At 51.2% G+C, this 18,145-nt stretch overlaps 8 protein-coding genes across 8 annotated transcripts; 5 read left to right on the top strand and 3 right to left on the bottom strand.

The window, feature by feature from the left end:
* The first annotated feature begins 710 nt into the window (after positions 1-710).
* BCR38DRAFT_428648 (mitochondrial carrier domain-containing protein) lies at positions 711-1,904 on the top strand. The gene has a single exon (XM_040859912.1). It carries the CDS (start codon positions 1,062-1,064, stop codon positions 1,749-1,751), a length of 690 nt encoding a protein of 229 aa, XP_040716850.1. The 5' UTR covers positions 711-1,061; the 3' UTR covers positions 1,752-1,904.
* Positions 1,905-2,224: 320 nt separating this feature from the next.
* On the bottom strand, positions 2,225-3,319 carry BCR38DRAFT_428647 (apolipo protein O-domain-containing protein). Its single transcript, XM_040859911.1, has 3 exons — positions 3,204-3,319; positions 3,058-3,144; positions 2,225-2,977 (listed from the first exon to the last, which is right to left on the bottom strand). The coding sequence occupies exons 1-3, from the start codon at positions 3,228-3,230 to the stop codon at positions 2,345-2,347; spliced, it is 747 nt and encodes a 248-aa protein (XP_040716849.1). The 5' UTR covers positions 3,231-3,319; the 3' UTR covers positions 2,225-2,344.
* Positions 3,320-3,395: 76 nt separating this feature from the next.
* On the top strand, positions 3,396-6,092 carry BCR38DRAFT_428643 (mitochondrial intermediate peptidase). Its single transcript, XM_040859910.1, has one exon. The coding sequence runs from the start codon at positions 3,536-3,538 to the stop codon at positions 5,909-5,911; it is 2,376 nt and encodes a 791-aa protein (XP_040716848.1). The 5' UTR covers positions 3,396-3,535; the 3' UTR covers positions 5,912-6,092.
* An 860-nt stretch (positions 6,093-6,952) lies between these two features.
* On the top strand, positions 6,953-7,351 carry BCR38DRAFT_320667 (WSC domain-containing protein; the record flags this gene model as incomplete). Its single annotated transcript, XM_040854769.1, has 1 exon — positions 6,953-7,351. A coding segment is annotated over one exon (399 nt), but the record flags the coding sequence as incomplete, so codon positions are not given.
* Positions 7,352-7,657: 306 nt separating this feature from the next.
* Positions 7,658-11,101, bottom strand: BCR38DRAFT_456568 (uncharacterized protein; the record flags this gene model as incomplete). The annotated part of the gene is made up of 1 exon (XM_040861931.1): positions 7,658-11,101. The coding sequence occupies one exon, from the start codon at positions 11,099-11,101 to the stop codon at positions 7,658-7,660; it is 3,444 nt and encodes a 1,147-aa protein (XP_040716846.1).
* Positions 11,102-11,476: 375 nt separating this feature from the next.
* BCR38DRAFT_428640 (uncharacterized protein) lies at positions 11,477-13,464 on the top strand. Its single transcript, XM_040859909.1, has 2 exons — positions 11,477-11,757; positions 11,817-13,464. Exons 1-2 carry the CDS (start codon positions 11,618-11,620, stop codon positions 13,261-13,263), a joined length of 1,587 nt encoding a protein of 528 aa, XP_040716845.1. The 5' UTR covers positions 11,477-11,617; the 3' UTR covers positions 13,264-13,464.
* A 506-nt stretch (positions 13,465-13,970) lies between these two features.
* Positions 13,971-15,274, top strand: BCR38DRAFT_168297 (Inosine/uridine-preferring nucleoside hydrolase domain-containing protein). Its single transcript, XM_040853828.1, has 2 exons — positions 13,971-14,713; positions 14,776-15,274. Exons 1-2 carry the CDS (start codon positions 14,160-14,162, stop codon positions 15,092-15,094), a joined length of 873 nt encoding a protein of 290 aa, XP_040716844.1. The 5' UTR covers positions 13,971-14,159; the 3' UTR covers positions 15,095-15,274.
* Positions 15,275-15,314: 40 nt separating this feature from the next.
* BCR38DRAFT_483551 (benzoate 4-monooxygenase cytochrome P450) lies at positions 15,315-17,182 on the bottom strand (the record flags this gene model as incomplete). Its single annotated transcript, XM_040863639.1, has 6 exons — positions 15,315-15,410; positions 15,485-16,243; positions 16,301-16,419; positions 16,498-16,662; positions 16,737-16,827; positions 16,886-17,182. The coding sequence occupies 6 exons, from the start codon at positions 17,180-17,182 to the stop codon at positions 15,315-15,317; spliced, it is 1,527 nt and encodes a 508-aa protein (XP_040716843.1).
* Positions 17,183-18,145: the final 963 nt, after the last annotated feature.

Below are 18,145 nucleotides of genomic sequence, written 5' to 3'. Positions count from 1 at the left end.
ATTGTTTCGGACAGAAGGAAATGCCAGTCTGCGGATCATGAAGGTCTGGCTTGGTGGGGTCACGGGCATCGGGAACTTCGAGCTAGGGTAGGTAGCATCAGCCGTGTTCCATGGAATTATTGAAGAAGGCCCCGGGCGCCAAAATAGTACCGATGCAGGTGATGACAATTCTTTATCAAGATGTGGTTGACGGGCCTGACATCCAATGCTGTTCATCTTCTCCAAAGCATTTTTGACAGTAACAATACCAAGCTGGAGATCAGCAAGCTCTCCGCAGATAGCAATGGATACAGTAGGCAACTCGTGCTTACCTAAAGTCACTAGCAGGAACATGCTTCCCCAATCCGATGGAAAGCGTAAAATGGTCGAGAATGACCCAGGAACGATATGAGGCTCGCGCACAAAGCAAATCACGTCGTCATCCCAGAGACTCATCATTACTGCTAATTACACAGGCCTCATGTAAGGTTAGAGTTCAACGTATGCACGTGTCTGCTTTGTTCCAGAAGCCGGTCCCTTACAGCTTGGTACGCGCTATTTCGGAACCGTCGAGTCTAGAAACTGGCAGCTCTGCGCACGGGATCATCCGAACAACTTTTGGAACTATCGAATTTAGTGCTTCTTGAGGGCGCGTCTAGATCAGCAACCATTGCAGAAACAGAACCCTTGGTCCGGGTAGGGCTCCACGGATGCATGTCGAAGAGCGCCCATAGCCAGCGCCTTCAAGATGAGGTATGGATTTGGGAGGTCTTCATTCCCACAGATGTCACAGAAGGCCAAGCTGACGTTATTGCGCGCAATTCCAGGGCTCCAGACTCCAAGTGGTTACCGCCGGCGCAACGGCAGGTCTGATATCGCGCTTCATCATCGCACCACTCGACGTTGTCAAGATTCGCCTGCAGCTGCAATCGCATTCCCTCTTCGACCCGCTCAACCATCAAGAGCCATCATCCCTGCGCGGCCCATCTCCTCGCTTCAAGGGCACCATCGCGACGGCCCGCCACATCCTGCGGCATGAGGGCATAACCGGGTTCTGGAAGGGCAATGTCACCGCCGAGCTGATGTACATCTCGTACGCCGCCATCCAGTTCACCACCTACCGGTCTATCACGCTTCTCCTGCACCGCATCTTTGGCGACCGTACCATCCCTAAGTCAGTCGAGAGCTTCGTCGCGGGAGCCGGGGCCGGCGCAACTGCTACCGCGTCTACGTACCCGCTCGACCTTCTGCGCACCCGCTTCGCCGCCCAGGGCACCAATCGCGTCTACAGCTCGCTACGCCAGGCCGTGAGCAACATCCGCCGCGATGAGGGGGCCAAGGGCTTCTTCCGCGGTCTGGGACCCGGTCTCGCGCAGATCGTACCCTTCATGGGACTGTTCTTCGCTATCTACGAGCAGCTGCGGCTACCGCTGGGAAAACTGGATTTGCCATTCGGCAGTGGGGATGCTACGGCTGGGGTCGTCGCTAGTGTCGTGGCCAAGACAGGCGTCTTCCCGCTTGATCTGGTGCGCAAGCGGATTCAGGTGCAGGGCCCAACGAGGGAGAGTTATGTGTATAAGGATATTCCGCGGTACGATTTGGGGGCTACCAAAGCTATCAGGATGATTGTCGAGAGGGAGGGCGTGAGGGGGCTCTATAGGGGGTTGACAGTGAGCTTGTTCAAGGCGGCGCCGGCGAGCGCGGTCACTATATGGACTTATGAGCGGGTTTTGGGACTGCTGGTTGGGTCCACAGAAACAAAGGAAGCGTAGCAGGCATAAGAGTCATCGTGGAACAGATGTATCTAGGTAATGATGGTTGCGTTGGTGGGCTGGATCGCGTGATGCATTTTCATATACCCAGATAGACTCGTAGATACTTAGCCCCATACCTATACAGATGTTCTCGTATATTTTGAACGAGCGTGTAATTACATCAAATGCCGAAGTCTGTTTCCAGAGTGCTCTACATCACAATCACTATGAACTGGAATTTTGGTATGAGCAATTATGGGGTCGTCAGCTTATCAAGGCGGCGTATCGTATACGATACGAGTGACCGATCTGTTCAAGTAAAGTAGGTAGGGAGACTGTTACTTGTATGAAAGATACGACTACCAGGTCAAAACTCAGAGTATCAAGGGACATTATCAATACTCGCATTCCAATTGGAGATTTCTTGTCAACTTTCTTACAGAAATTGCGAAATTGAACATTTCGGCAGACAATATGATACACAAATTGTGCAATGTTACTGCCAAAGTTTTATTACAAAGCCATCAATACGAGCACTCAATGTAGACATAAGAGACGTAGGTCTATTCTTCTAGGTATAGTACACAGCCTCAAGCTTTTAGTGGGGGCTTTTATTTGCCCTTCTTGACCCAATTCTCCACCACGTCTCTCGCCTCGGTGACCTTCTCATCGACGTACTGCTTCGACATGCCCGAGCGCGCTTTGGCTATCTGCCAGCCCCTCTGGAAGCTCTCACGCGTCTTAATATGCGCCTCTGCCACGGCCGGGAATTTCTGCTCGTATCTCCACGCCAAGCTCGAAATGTTGTTCATCGTCACTGGGATCACGAGCCATCCGGCGCCAATTCCCAGTGCCAAGGGTACTGATGCACGTAAGAAGATGTTCCGGTTGCGCGTCACAATGCTGCCCGCCATGCCAGCCACTAAGACGTAGACCAGCCCCGGCATCAGCTTCTCACCGCTCTCGCGTGGCGGAGCCAGGGAGGCTACGGTCTGGGTGAAGGACTTCTCCAGGTCAAAGGCTTTGTCCATGGTTGAGTTGACGGCATCCTCGGCAGCAGTCGCTTGCTGATACAGGAACATGCGCGCTTTCCCTATCTGCACGGCCAAGCGATCCGTTGGTGTTGGGCCTCGTTTCTGGTTCGGAGACTCTGTTGTTGGGATTGTGCCGGAGAATGGAGAGGGAGCCGGGGTTGTGGGTTTGGGGAGCGGCGCCTCGTAGTCGTCGTAGATCGGCTTTTTACTCTGAATTTCACTTGTCAGCGTGGCCTCAAGGAGATGCCTCAAGGATCTTTCTGGGGCATGCTGGACTCCCAAAATCGTACCAGATCTTCCGGCGCCTCTGCATATGCATTCGAGGGAATTAAAGCTGCCCCGACGAGGGTTGCGGCCATGAAAGGCGTGACGGCACGCTTCGTCATCAATGTCAGTATTCGAGAAGCTCCTTTTGTGAGTACGTATTGAGCCTTACCCGTCGTAGCAACAATCTCGCTGCCATGTTGCCCTCAATTGCAGGTTGGATTGGGTGGTCGTCAGATGGTAGGACGGACGTTGAAGCTACTATCAAGCACGGAGTATCTTTTCGGCTAGTTCCGGGGAACTGGAAATTTCTGGCTCAGCGACCCGCCCAGCCTTGCCAGCATTTCGTCACCGCTTGCCCGCGCTTTCCCACGGCGCGAATCGGACCTTCAACTATCTGCACCATGTCGCAATAGCGAGCTTCAATGATATTTGTTCCTTTTGTACGTACATTTTCGAATAATTTCTCTTTACGGACTCAGTTATGTACTTTTACCCCTTATTATGATCAGATCCGTTCGTTCGGGTCTATGGACCTCTTTTAGGTGCCTGCGTCAAACGTCTCGATACCCTCAACGCCGCTTGCTGTCTGCGGCTGCCGGTGTTGCCCACCATGACTCCTCGAGAACGCCCGTAGACCATTCTCCGCTAGGCGCGAAACACGACGACTCGCTCCTACGTCAGCTATTCGACTCCCCCCAGACCTTCAAAGCATTTGCGCAACAGTCGAGCAAGGTGGTGAGCGGCGACAATGTGGGACTCTTCAGAAACAAGTACCTTACTTCGCCTGAAGGTTTCCTCATGTTCGCCCAAATCACATTAATGCGAGCCCAGAAAGTGGTCGATAAGGTTCTCAATGCGTCTACACTGGAGGAGTACAAGGCCACGGTTCGAGACTTGGACAGGCTCAGTGACCTGCTCTGTAGGGTGCTCGATGTCACCGACTTCGTGCGCGTTACGCACCCGGACGAGTCGATTCAATCCGCCGCCTCTCAGGCATGGTCGCTCGTGTATCAGTACATGAACCAGTTGAATACCACGACTGGTTTAAAAGATCAACTTGGCAAGGCACTCGACAATCCAGAAGTGCTAGCAAGCTGGACTGAAGAGGAGCAGGCTGTCGCCAACATTCTCATGCAAGATTTCATGAAGTCGGCCATTCACCTACCCAAAAAGTCGCGGGATCGATTTGTGGATCTATCACAGAAACTTAGCGAGGTCGGGTCGAGTTTTGTCGAAGACATGGCCCCAGAGGACTACAAGGTGGTTTTGCCAAGTAGCAAATTCCACGGCATGGACCCTCGCCTTGCTCAAAAATACAAAAGCGCCCTGGGAAAGTTGCATTTGCCGACTATGTCACCAGAGGCGACCGTCGCATTAAGAAGCGTCCACGACGAGGAGACAAGAAAGATCTTGTATTTTGCTACTCGAAAAGCATCAACACGGTCTATTAAAGTACTAGAAGCCATGCTCCGGTTGCGAGCCGAGCTTGCCAATTTGTCGGGCTTTGAAAGTTACGGTCAGATGGCGTTGCGGGATAGGATGATGGCCAAGTCCCCAGAATCCGTCAAACAGTTTTTGCTTTCTCTGACAAAACATAATCGCCCTCGAGTTGAGCAGGAGGTTGCAGACTTACGGCGGGCCAAAGGACAGAACGCCACCGCATTGCAGCCGTGGGACAAAGATTATTATATGGAAAGCATACGAAGGGGCTTACGGTCACGGACCCGTCACAATGACTTCTTATCTGCCTATTTCTCGTTGGGGACCGTTATGCAGGGACTATCGAGACTCTTCACTCGATTGTACGGCATCCGCTTCGTGCCCCGGGACACTCTGCCTGGAGAAACGTGGCATCCCGACGTTAGACGACTCGATGTTGTTTCTGATACCGACGGGCATGTCGCAGTCCTATACTGCGACCTCTTTTATAGAGAAGACAAGTCGCCAAATCCTGCGCATTTCACCGTACGCTGTTCCAGGGAAATTTCCCAGCAAGAAATTCAAGAGGCAGCTGAACAGCATTCAAATGAGTTATTGCCTTCATTTGATACTGCGGTCGAAGCAGCAAACGATGGAATGCACTTTTCGAATCAGTCAGGAACTGTAAAACAGTTACCTACAATCGCTCTGGTGTGCGACTTTCATCATGCCAGCCCCGGAGGCTGTGAACCAGCGCTCCTGGACTACTATCAGATGGAGACGCTTTTCCACGAAATGGGTCATGCGATCCACTCTGTCTTAGCGCGGACATCTCTTCATAATGTTGCTGGAACAAGGTGTGCTACAGACTTTGCGGAATTACCGTCAACGCTGATGGAGCATTTCTGTGCCAATCCAAGTGTATTAGCCCTTTTTGCACGGCACCATATTACAGACGAACCGCTCCCTTACGAGTTGGTAGCAGATCGACTACACATATCCCAGCGTTTTGAAGCTTCGGATAGGGAAAATCAGATCATTCTCGCCATGCTTGATCAGGAGTATCACTCATCGCAACCTGCAAATCCGGGTTTCAACTCGACCGATATTTACCTCAATCTGCAGCGCACCTATGGCAAACTACCGCCTGATGCCGAGGGCACGAAATGGCAAGGGTTCTTTGGCCATTTGTACGGATATGGCAGCACATACTACAGCTATCTCTTCGACCAAGTCCTCTCGGAACGAACTTGGAATCTCGTCTTTTCTGCAGGTCAAAATGGAGGAGCCCTGGACAGAGCAAACGGCGAACGGCTGAAAGAAAACCTCCTGAAATGGGGAGGCAGTCGGGATCCATGGAGGTGTCTCTCCGACGCGCTTCAGGATGAACGACTGATCAATGGCGACGAAAAGGCTATGGCCTTGGTCGGCAGCTGGGGTATCAAAGATGGTCGGTAGTCCTTTAGATGATCGGCCCTTTGGCCGCGACCTGGACCTGCAATGAACTATATATAGATGCTGTAGACCAATTGTAGAAACTGATACCCATGACATGATAGGAAGTCACGAAATTTCAGCCAACTCCCAGCTTCGCCATCGGTGGCCAACCGTTTCGGGCGTTCGACTTGCAAGGAGCGGCAACATACTCGAATTTCAAGAGTGAGCGATGGCTGACTAATCACCCTGCATGGTCGCTACCAGAAATATGCTCCCATGGCTTTTACTGCAAGGGATGTTCTTGAAAATCTCTAATGCGGAGCAATTATGGGCAAACTGCGAGGGGTAACAACAGCCGGCCCTCATCCAGAACATCATCTTGCATTCCGGTGTTACCAATATCCACCTTCAGATCTCAGCCTCACGTCAAATCTGCGGCCAGGGTTCAATATCGCCTAACAATTCGCCAGGGGCCTAGACACCATCCTGCAGCACCACACTAGCCCAGTTGCGCAAGTGCTTATTGTTTTGACCATCGCAGCTAGCCATCATTGTAGAATCCGTCGAATCACCGCTGGTCGGTCTTGGCTCAGGACAATCGAATTTTGGCAACGCTCTCCTAGACATTGTGGCAGACTTGAACCGACCGTCTCCATTGTTGACTATTTTGGGGCGCTTTTCTTCCTTGCCCGGCTCTTGTGCTTCGCGAATCCTATTTGAATATCATTCAGTTTCCAAGGTCTTTTCCTGCTTGTTGGTATCGTCAGCTGGATGCAGGGCTGAATATCATTGGGGCCGCGACGTAAGCGCGACTAGGACCCTGGATCTCGGGAGAAAGTCGAGATCTAAATGATCTCGAAGCAAATGAGCAAGTCTTATAAACTGTGTCGACACTGAAGCCATATTACACATCTTCCTCGGGGAATACTTGCGTGCTTTTAGCTGGATTTCCACTTCACTACTGTACCTCCCAGCTTAGAATTCTGCGAGTCGGCTGCCGACTCTCCATAAGCAATGGCGGCCTCCAACAATCTTCCCCAGGGTCCCTTCTACCATCTGATCCTCCTCCTCTTTACGTTGCTCCTCCTTACCATCACCCCAACCCAAGCCGCAGACCTCAATATCTTCGACTCCTCTTCCACCTACCACTACGCGGGCTGCTGGAACGAAACGACGGAAATCCCCAACACCGAGGGGCTCCGCGCGCTCGCAGGCGGTAGTTCGGAACAAGTCCCGGTCACTATGACGGTTCCCCTGTGTCTCAACTACTGCGCGGGAAACAACACCGCCAAGACGCAGTACCGGGTCGCTGGGCTCGAGTACTCGCGCGAGTGCTGGTGCGCCGACGAACTGAGCTCGCTGAGTGTTAAGTTGGATGATGCAGACTGCAATACGGCTTGTGATGGGGATAATACGACGGCGTGCGGGGGTGCTTTAAGGTTGAGTTTGTATAATTTGACCGAGGATGGGAAGAATGACGCCAGCAGGGGGGGGAGGGGGTTGGACATGGGGATGTTGGCTACGGGAGTGCTGGTTGGGAGTGTTGCGGCAGTGGTTGGGTTGTTGTAGGTCGTGGAAGAGCAACATTTGGTGTCGTCAAAAGTAGAGTGGATGTCCTTTAATATCAAATACCCGGGTTTCTGCCTATAATCCTCCCAAAGCAGACAGCGGGCCACGTTGTTTCTGAGACATCGCCCTGGATGGATTTTCTTTTGATTCATGGTATCTCTAGTCGTGTGTGTCATTGCCAGTGTAGACCGCCTCATCTTATATATCCAAGGGTCCCAATCCCCTTTGTTGCACCGCTTTCTGTACTTCAGATTTGATGCCTTTCATAACAGCCTGCCAGTTCTCTTTGCCGCGACTTGTCGACTCGTCTTCTTCGACCAGATATTCAAGCCACTTGATCAGTCTGATGACTTTATCCATGTCTTTCTCTTCCAGGACAACCCTGACCAGGTACTTCTCGAACATATCTGCGTCCCTTCGATGTGGACCCTCTACTCCCGTCTCCCTGTGCCACACGTTGAGCATGTCCCGTATTTCTGAGACCGACGTCAATCCCGCACTTGTGAATGCAATCTTTGCTGGCCGCGGCGCAAACTGCAACTTCATTTGCCCCCCTGGAAGGAGTTCTTCCTCGCCGGCGTCCAGATTTCGCTTGCGGTAAATTTTCAGGTTCAGGCCCGAACGCTGGGCTTTCCTTTGCCGGTGGTCAGCGATAACTTCTTTGCGCACCTCTTCCGGCAATTCTGCCAGGATGTTGGGATCGAGTTCTTCAACATCGCTAGTTTCGGTCTCCTCTTGAAGAACCTGTTTCAGCGGTAGGAAGTTTGTCTGTACAACTTTTGCGTTGGCATCGGCCTGTCTCTCTCGGGCTCGAGCAAATAGTCCTGGCGCTCGACGCTTTGTGGGCGTGAGTTTCTTTGTTGGCGGGATGATACGGTCCTTCCGAGGTGTCTGGACAGCCCTTGGTTTGTACGTAGCTAGTATTTCGGCTTTCACATCATCAGGCAATGCTTTGAACACCTCCGGGTCCACGTCAGGAGGTATGTCATCTAGCGATAAAGAACTCTGAGTCCTCGACCTGACAGATGGCGACTCTTGCTGCTTCTCCGGCAGAGCTCTCCCTTGCACAAAAAGTCTTGAGTGTATATCTGGAGGAAGTTCGGCCAAAACACCAGGATCTGGATTAGTCGGCATAACAAATTGAGTCCCTCCAATATTCAACAGTGTTTTCGCCTTGGTGTCCTTCTCATTGGCTTTCGATATGGTGAGTGCTGGATGCATAGGATAGGGCTTGGGCTTCTGTGGCGTTAAAGGTCCATCTATAATTGGATCTTGAGCATCCCTGGGACCTTGCGTTGGGCTCGACTTCTCCGGACTGCCGCCTCCATCTTGGATGGGATCTTGGGCAGTCTTCTTTGCCGCGGCGGGACCCTTGAAAGCAGCAAAATCCAGTTTCTTTTGGCTGCTCTCTGACCCTGAGGGGAATGTCTTAATGGGCTCTAGTTTGGTCAGTTGAACGCCCAGACCGCGGAGATCGCCTGGGCTGAACCTGAAAGAACGCAATATCGATACCGCTTCCTTGCCTAGAACTTCATGATCATGAGTTGAAACACCAAAAATTGTGCTTTTGTTGAAAGTGTCACATTTTCCATGCCCAAGATGCTTCGGAGGATCCAGAGGCGCGTCTGATGATCGTTTCATGATTTTCATGGTGAACTGTTTCCCCTTGACTTGCTCGTTGATCAAACGTTTTTCGAGTTCCTTGCATAGATTGAAAATAAACTCATCTGCCTCTTCCTGAGATATAAATCGTACACCCCAATTGACCTCGGCGGAGACGGATTTCCGTATAGGCTGATCACCGACGTCAGTGCGATCAATACCCCGAGCATATTCCCATAACTTCTCTCCCGTTTTGGGCCCGAGTGTAGAGGTAAGACGCTCTTTCGAGATTTGCCGAATATCGTTAATGTACTTCACTCCAATCTCTTCGAGTTTGCCGGCAATGCTATAGGCGACTCCAGGGAGATCATCGACCTTTAGCTCTCCCAGAATGTTCTGCACATCATCCGGTTTCACTTGAAATTGCCCAGCGGGTTTTGCTTTGCGCAGAGCAACTTTCGCTAGAAGAATATTGGCTCCAATTCCCACTGATACAGCACAGCCTGTCTTCTCCTTGATCCTGGCCCGTAGATCGAGTGCAATTTGATCCACCTTTTCTTGCTCTCTCCATATGCTCCCCTCTTCAACTCCACTGCCACTGGAATTAACAGCGTTGAGTGTAACCGAGGTGACGTCGACAAGGGCCTCGTCGATACTGACACTTTGCACAATACCGCCGACCTCTAGTATGGATTCGTAAAACAGCCGGCTCGCTTCTTCATAACCTGGGAAATCGTACGGAAGGACCTTGAGATCAGGGCATAACTCCTTTGCTTTTTTCATCCACATGCCATTTTTCACGCCGAATTTCCTTGCCGGGTAGTTGCAACTTGCAATCTCCGATCCATTACCACTTCCGTGGGCCACTACTGTGGGTTTGTCGATGTACTCGGGTGAGCTTTTGAGTGATACCGCACAGAAGAAGCTATCAAAGTCGACATGCATGATGTAACGTCGAGTTCCTGTTCTCCTTTTCGGCGCTTTGGCTTGTAGCCCTTTCTGTGCGGCAAGCTTTTGCATCCTCGATTTCAACTCAGCTTTCCAGGTTGAAAGATGATGCAGACGGCTCTCGGAGTAGAACTGCTGAATAAAATCCGGGTTCGCTGTAGACGACTTCCTCATCCGCGGATCCTTGAGTAACAAGGCATTGTGCTCCTCCGAGGTCATGGCCTGCGGCAGGTTTGGGGTTTCTACACTAGTATTGTTTTCCGTTGCTTCCCCAAGAATCAGAGGTGATGACGACTTGCCAACAGGCACAACTTCCTCTAATGCATCGGTCTGTCCGGAATTGTTGACGGTGATATTGTCATTCATCTCAGCTGTCCTAGTGACCGGGTCATCTTCGAATCTCATGATGACATCGTTTCGATCAACATCTTCAGTTATGCCCCTGGCTCTGGTGGCAGTGAATGGACTTGAAGATTGGCTTTGGTTGCCGTCAATGGTCCGTACGACGTTCTTCAGCTGACTGGTGTAGAAACTCTTGTCGGTTTGTTCACGATATCGTGCTAATGGAGATGATTGCGCATGCGACTGGGTACCCATATTGCCTCCGTGGAATTTGATTGTTTTCTGCCTTGGGGTCTCCTCAATAACTCGATAGTCAGTCCATGGTAATAGTTTTCCGGCTTCAATGGAGTCGACCACCCAAGCGGGTTTCACAATCCTGTACTTGTTGAACTCAACCATTTTCTTGGGCGGGAGGCTTGACGCGATGATGTGAGTTGCCATGGTCTTTGAATCTAGATACTGCAAAAATGCGGCGCCATGTTGTACCAAGTCCCGATGGAGATCATGAAGTGACGGTTGCGTATAACCAGAAACATGCGCAACGATCCCTTTAAAAATTTGAGGCTTGTCCGAAGAGGAGTTTCTTAACTCTGAGTCCAGATTCTGTAACTTGATCTTTTTGCGTCGGAAGTAATCTGGGAAGCCTCCGAAGGCGCTAGGTTCGTATTCTTCACCAGGCTCATCTGAGAAGGTGTGTTCTTCGATCCGCTTTCGCACCGCCTGCGAGTTCTTTTCCAGTCGACTTCCCATTTTGAGTCTAAGTAGTTCGATCAGAAGATGATCTTCCTTCGAACAACGGCCAAGACTCGCATTAGCTTAGTATATCCGTTCCAAGGGATGATCATGATGCGCAGTAAAGTTGGTTGAGATGATGAATGCTGACTCTCGACACCGATAGCAGTGACAAGCAGTCAAAATGATATGCTCTGGTCGATTCATCTCATTTCAGACGAGCTGTCGTTGGTATTTCTTGGACCGATTTACTGTTCCAGGATGAAGGCGGTTGCGGAAGGCGCGTTTCAAGTGGGTCCCAGACGCGTTCGCCTCACGTCATCCTGTGATACTAAGTGCAATTGTAACATAAAGAACGCCACAACCCCCAGATAATGCACCAGCCTCGACTATCAACCAACGAGGCTGATGCGATTGTCCTTAAGATCGGAACATCAACATGGGACACGCAAATGTTTAAATGTTCCGGAGCTGCGAATTCTAAGCATAAAATAGCTTCTTTCAATAAACACTCCCAGGGCAGTCTTCTCTAAGATGAATAACGAACAGTTCCGCCGTCTGATAGGCGCAGATACTCCCAAACCCAAGGCCGACAGCAATGGTGCATCGCCAGCCCGTCCACGCGCCGCCGTTGCGCTTGGCTCCAAACAGAAATCAAGTATTCCGATGACGCCGTAAGCAGTGCCTTGTCGCAAGAAGATATCAAAGTCGCTCATATGCTAACAGGTTTCAGACGGTCTATCAGTTTCGGTAGATCCGATTTTCAACGACAGCTAGCCGAGCGAAACCGGGGCCAAAAGCAGCAACAAAAAAAGCCGAGATCCTCCGCACCCAAAGGCATCAAGCTTGCCGAAGGTTATATTGACCGCACCAAGGAGAGGGCAAACGAAGAGGCAGACGAACGTGCTGTGAGAATAAAGGCACTGGAGGAAGCTCTGAAGAAAGAGGAAATCGACCAGGCCGCCTTTGACAAGTTGCAAAGCCAGATTGCTGGTGGCGATCTCTCCAGCACACATCTAATCAAGGGTTTGGACTCCAAGCTACTTGAGCGCATAAGGAAAGGCGAAAATGTTTACGGCGAGAGCAAAGAGCAGGAGGAGGAATCCGAACCCCAGGACGTCGACGATGCGTTCGAGGAGCTGGAGGAAGCCAAGATCGAGGCTGTCGCAAAAGAGAAGGCTCGCAAGAAAGGCCAACTGGCTACGACTACTCTAAAGCCTGGACAGAAGAGGACGAGGGACATGATTTTAGCCGAGATGAAGGCCGCACGAGATGCAGCCAAAGCAAAAGAGGAGTCTGCGTTAGGATCAAAATTCAGAAAGATTGGCGCAAAAGCCCCTGGCACGCGGATAGAACGAGACAGCAAAGGCAGAGAAGTTCTCATCATAGTTGACGAAGACGGTCACGAAAAGCGCAAGGTGCGCAAGGTACAACCGGAGACTGCAGCCGAAGTCGAGGCAAAGGAGAAGGAGCGGGAGATGATGATGCCAGACAAGGACGCCAAACCTCTTGGTATGGAGGTTCCAGATATCTACAAGCCGAAGGATGAAGAGCTGAAAGACGACGAAATCGACATATTTGACGATGTCGGCGATGATTATGATCCCTTGGCAGGTCTAGATGAGGACTCAGATGAAGACGAAGACGGAGATGCGAAGACATCCAAGGCAGAGAAAGCACAGGACGACACGGATGTGATGCCACCACCTTCAAAACTAGCAGCCCCGTCTGAGCCGAGAAATTACTTCAAGGATTCCAAATCCGGATTGGTTTCCTCTGAGATACTCAAGGCGCCGTCAATGTCAGATCCAGCGATACAGGCAGCGTTCAAGAGAGCAGCCGCCATCAACGCCCCGAAGGCCTCTGACGAGGATGATGATGATGAAGAAGCCAAAGCCAGGGCCGAGCGACATCGCAAGATGCTACAAAACGATGATCGCGACGCCGCTGATCTTGATATGGGCTTCGGCACTAGCAGATTTGAGGATGAAGCAGACTTTGATGAAACTGAAATCAAACTATCTCAGTGGGGCAATGACGAAGACGACGGAGGCGACGGCGCCGCCGGAGGCAGGAAAGCGAAGCGAAAGAGAGGCGGGAAGAAGCGCAAAGGTGACGTGAATAATGCTGGTGACGTGATGCGGGTGATGGAGCAGCAGAAGGCTGCGAAAAAGTCCTAGCCCCTTAATAGGGTGTGTGGTGAACTTTATACTGGTCCTAATGCAATAACTGGGATTTGGCGTCATAACCAACCAGAACTCACAATTACGTTACTCAAACAGTATAGCATCAATGCGGTGAAACGAGACATAGCAAATTGACACGATAGAGGCCTTGTTCTCCACCAACCGTAGAAACTTTGATGGAGGAAGGCTCGAAGCAAGGCCGAGTTGCCGACTTTTAGGGCGGATAACCGCTAGTAAGCAGCTACCGACAGCGACCGGCCGGAATTTGGTCTCTACTCTTTCAACTTCAACACCTCTTTGTCTGAAGTGACATTGATCGCATCCCAAGTTGCCACACCTCTATCTCACGTTACTCTCCGCACTCCTAATACTGAGGCATTCTGAGGCATCCCCGAGCACGTAGTTTAAAATGCCAGGCCAAACCCCTCTCTGGTTGGATTGTGATCCTGGACATGATGTAAGTCTATCGAAGCTGAGTCCTTGTAAATGAGATAGTAAGACGCAGCTTTCAATGAGAAAAGGAGCTTGGGCTTCGAGGATCAAGGGCCACATACTGATTTCCCGGCCGTGCCATTTCCTCTCAACTCCCGTCCGGCCCAAACGGTGCCCGGCTCGCTAGAGCCCAGATCGGGCACCGGTGCTCGGAGGCTGACAGGACCCCTCGATTGACCCAACATGGCAACTAATTATTCGTGTGTACATAGGACACATTCGCTATTCTTCTTGCGGCATATCACCCTGGACTCAAGTTGCTAGGGATCAGCACAGTTCATGGCAATGCATCTCTAGACAAGACCACCAACAATGCCCTATCCGTGCTCGCCGCCATCGGCAAGCACGAGGACATCGCTGTCTACCCCGGCGCGACCTGCGCTCTCAAAAGACCGCCAATGCACGCTCCCACAGACATCCACGGCGAGTCCGGACTCGACGGCACGGATCTGCTGCCGAAGCCGCAGTCGTCCGCCGACCGGTCCATCTCCGCCGTCGAGGCCATGGCCAAGGCGTTGAGAGCCACCGAGCCCGGGACTGCGTTTCTGGTCGCCACGGGTGCACTGACCAATGTCGCTGCTCTGTTCAGCAAGTACCCGGAGTTGGCAGAGCACATCCACGGTTTTAGCGTCATGGGTGGTTCCATCGGTGGCGGTTTCACGGCTGCTGTCATGGGTAAGGTCGATAGTGTGGAGCGGATTGGGAACTACACACCCTGGGCCGAGTTCAACATCGTTATCGACCCTGAGGCGGCGGCTTCCTTATTTGAAAACCCTGTTCTGGCTGCTAAGACGACGCTGATTCCGCTTGACTTGACGCACCTGGTGCTCGCGACTGCTGAGGTCCAGCATGCGCTGCTTCATGGCAATGATAGCGAGGCTGGGGGCAGGGGTAAGACTGATCTGCGGGTTATGCTGGTGGAATTGTTGAATTTCTTTGCTACTACGTACCGGTGAGATTACCCTGTATTTCTGCACTCAGGTAATCATCTCGAGATAAGCTAAACAGCAACAGGGAAACTTTCGGCATTGTTGAGGGACCTCCTCTACACGACCCGTTAGCCGTGGCTGTGGCTTTCATCGGCACTGAGCATGAGATTCCCTTCTATGACTTCGACCCCAGGGCGACGGAGGGCGAGAAGCGCCAGGAGCGCTTCCAGGTCACGGTGGTCACTGAGGGCGAGCAGACGGGAAGGACGATTGCCAAGCTTCTGGAGCCTGGGGTGGCTGGGATGCGCATACCGAGGGGTTTGGACATGGAGCACTTCTGGAGGGTCATCGAGGAGTGTTGTCAGCGGGCTGATAAGGCGAACTCAAAGGTCTTGGGCAAATGAGCAAGGAGAAAATTGGCGAGCTGTTGGTTAATGATAGAAAGGGGGCATAGAATGGTATAGACCTAGTGTGCAATGCGATTATCTTAGTCAGGTTTGGCCTTGTTGCATGATCATACATAGATTATTACCAATAAGTACCGTCGTAAAGGAAAGTAAGACGCCATGGTGGCATTGCTCATCCGCATGCACAAAAGCCCAAGGGCTCCGCGCATATCGCTCTTCAGCGTCGGCGAGTGATGATCATCGGCATATCCCACTGATACACAAACCAAGCATTATGATATTTCCACTCGTGTTCTGGATCGACAAGCTTGATCTGTAGAGAAGTGAGTCACTCAGTTCAGGTACAGTTCTCATGCCTCAAAAAGAGATTGAACCGCCAGCACTTACATCGTACAAGCTATACAACGTCGCAAACAACTTGCAAATCTCCAACTGAGCCAGGTACCGCCCCATACATACCCGGTTGCCCCCACCAAATGCGAAATCCGCCGTATCGCGCATTTTGCGAAGTCGGGCATCGTCCTTTGTAATCCAGCGCTCCGGGTTGAACTCATCGACATCGGCCCCAAAAACCTCGGGATCCCTACTCGTGACATGGGGGTTGATCCCAACCTTAGTTCCCGCAGGGATAAACCGGCCATCCGGTAATGTCAACCCGCCTTCAGGAACCACGCGCTCAAGAACCATAGCTAGACCGGGGTTGATGCGGATAGTCTCCCGAATAACCGCCTCGAGATACGGAACCTTGCCGTTGATGTCCCTCCACGGAGCAGGGAGAGACAATTGGGCAGAGTCAAGTTCATCGGTCAGCTTTTTGTATGCTGTTGGCGTCTTGGCTAGATGGTAGACGAGGGCGCGCATGATGGCTGAGGTTGTGTCGCCGCCTGCGAGGACGTTGAGCATCAGCCAGTTCACGATTTGGTTGTCGTCGACCATGTCCGGGTAAGTGTCCTTGAGTTTGATATACTTGTCGAGGTAATGATGGACTCCCCCTGGATTTTCCGTGCGGTCCTTCTGGGCGATTTCTCGTTGGTACTGCGCAACAACCTTGAAGGCGTACATAACCCCAGTGAGCGTAGGCTTGGGCCCAATGCGAACTAGGGGGTTCTTGTCCAGAAGGTAGTCAACCCATGGGATTTGGGAAATCTGCCTCGCGTGTTAAATCTGACTATATAACACCATATTAGATATGCGTGGACTTACTGGGCCAAAATAGTAGAGCCCTTTGGTGGAATCTACAATCAGATTGTCGACGTCTCTTTCTTGCTCGATGAAACCATAGTGTTGTCCGAAACTGATATTGGCCGTTACGTCCCAAGCAACTGAGGCGAGTCATGTAAGTGAAAGTCACCTGGCCCCCCTTTCCACAGATCGGTTGCGATGTTTTGTATCTAACTTACAGTAGCCTAGCCAGTCATTCATCATACAAACCTTGGAGCTATCTCCGGGTTCATTGGCGAACTTGGCATCCAGTTTCTCAGTCAACTTGCTAAGTGTTTCATCGATCAGGCCTTCTACTTCCAATACCTTAGTCATTGTCCAGAACCCCCGGATTGGTTTCATCACTCCAATTCAAAGTCAGTGATTGAATTGATAAGCTCTGGATCCTATGCCCTGACTTCCAAGACGACTGGCTTACCTTTATCATGCCAGACATTGTCCTGGGTGTTGAAGATATTCGAAATGCGCTGGCCCTTAATGAGAACATCGTTGACCCGATACATATGAGACTGCCATCATATCAGCATTCCGCATTGGCCTTTTCGCATGCCGACGCTTCGTACGTACCTTCGTCCACGCATCCTTTGTTGCATAGATCGTCTTGATCAAATTTGGATCACTAATACTGATGGTATTCGGTCCGATCCTCACAGCACTGCTGTTGTACTTGCGGTGCCATAGTGTATGGGTGCTATCGATACGGCCCTGCGCAGTGACGATAGCTCGCCATAAATCGGTGAACCTGGCCAGAAAGGGTCCAGGGAAAGCTCTTAGCGGCGAGAACAGCAGCTCCCAGGTGATTCGAATAATGACGAGCAGGCCAAGTCCCCAGGTGATGTTGCTAATGCCGATGTAGGTTGTCATTGTGAATGAAGAATGAGGTGAGAACACGTGCAAACAGAGCTGCAAACGAAGTCGATGAATGGTGTGAACATACGCCCAATCCGACAATGTTCATTGCGGACTCGGTGTAACCTTGCTGTACAGCTAGCTGCAGCAATACCCATGTCTAACCATGCATTGCTTCAGGGTTTCTACTGGTTAGGTATAGTTAAGTGGCCACCCTCTCGACAGAGAGCTGTTCATAAATAACAGTTGAATGAATCACCAATGATCTTGTCACCACTGCGCAGTTTTCATCGCTAAAATATAGCCTCCAGGTGTCGGTCGCTACAAGCCTTCGATTGATCATGTCACATGTTCATTGACAGCAGTAGAAGAGCGTTTGCAATCTTGTCAACAGTCGGAGTGCTAGTCTATTCTAGCGATCGGGGTAGGCCAGGTGTATAGACCGATCCTCGGGAGCCGCCCGCCTTCCGCGCAAGTCTCATGTAGATTCTATGCATATTCGTATACCCGCCCGTGGTCACAGAGTACTCGTGACGAACTGAGTTTTGTTACATCCTCGGCCACTTGTCGAGTTGTTTTGACATTTCCGTTCTCGAAGCCACTGATAAGTTGATGTCTGGTTTCCACCACCTTAAGCCCATTAGCACCACAAGATGGAACTCGGTCCTCTTCAGTAAGATATATAATCGTCGCATTTTCTTTCGTTCACCCTATGCTGAGATGTAGCCCGCAAAATATTGAGAGCAACTTCAGTCAATGCAGGCCGAGACGATGGCGCCGGGTAGTCACTCGAAGTATTCATCGATACTTGCGGCGGGTTAAAGGGAAACCCCAGCGTTGCTGTTGGCTACTGAAACGACGCTGGAGTATTCGATACATTCGTATGTTAATGTAGGTTGGAGGGCTATTGGAAGAGGCCTTGTGTCATGTGTTGGATCTGGGTAGCATACCGGCCTCACTTCGGTATATATTCGTAGT

Source organism: Pseudomassariella vexata (assembly GCF_002105095.1).
Source record: "Pseudomassariella vexata strain CBS 129021 chromosome Unknown BCR38scaffold_5, whole genome shotgun sequence".
NCBI lineage: Eukaryota > Fungi > Ascomycota > Sordariomycetes > Amphisphaeriales > Pseudomassariaceae > Pseudomassariella > Pseudomassariella vexata.
The sequence above is the reverse complement of the archived record's forward strand: the minus strand, read 5'-3'. Positions and strand labels throughout refer to the sequence as shown.

Excerpts from the sequence above, each read along its gene's own strand:
- BCR38DRAFT_428647 (XM_040859911.1), bottom strand. The coding sequence starts at position 3,230 with ATGGCAGCGAGATTGTTGCTACGACGG. Across the intron at positions 3,145-3,203 it reads CGAGATTGTTGCTACGACGG|CGTGCCGTCACGCCTTTCAT; the intron begins GTAAGGCTCAAT and ends TTGATGACGAAG. Across the intron at positions 2,978-3,057 it reads CAGAGGCGCCGGAAGATCTG|AGTAAAAAGCCGATCTACGA; the intron begins GTACGATTTTGG and ends AGTGAAATTCAG.
- BCR38DRAFT_428640 (XM_040859909.1), top strand. The coding sequence starts at position 11,618 with ATGAATAACGAACAGTTCCGCCGTCTGATAGGCGCAGATACTCCCAAA. Across the intron at positions 11,758-11,816 it reads TCAAGTATTCCGATGACGCC|ACGGTCTATCAGTTTCGGTA; the intron begins GTAAGCAGTGCC and ends AACAGGTTTCAG.
- BCR38DRAFT_428648 (XM_040859912.1), top strand. The coding sequence starts at position 1,062 with ATGTACATCTCGTACGCCGCCATCCAGTTCACCACCTACCGGTCTATC.
- BCR38DRAFT_428643 (XM_040859910.1), top strand. The coding sequence starts at position 3,536 with ATGATCAGATCCGTTCGTTCGGGTCTATGGACCTCTTTTAGGTGCCTG.
- BCR38DRAFT_168297 (XM_040853828.1), top strand. The coding sequence starts at position 14,160 with ATGCACGCTCCCACAGACATCCACGGCGAGTCCGGACTCGACGGCACG. Across the intron at positions 14,714-14,775 it reads TTCTTTGCTACTACGTACCG|GGAAACTTTCGGCATTGTTG; the intron begins GTGAGATTACCC and ends AAACAGCAACAG.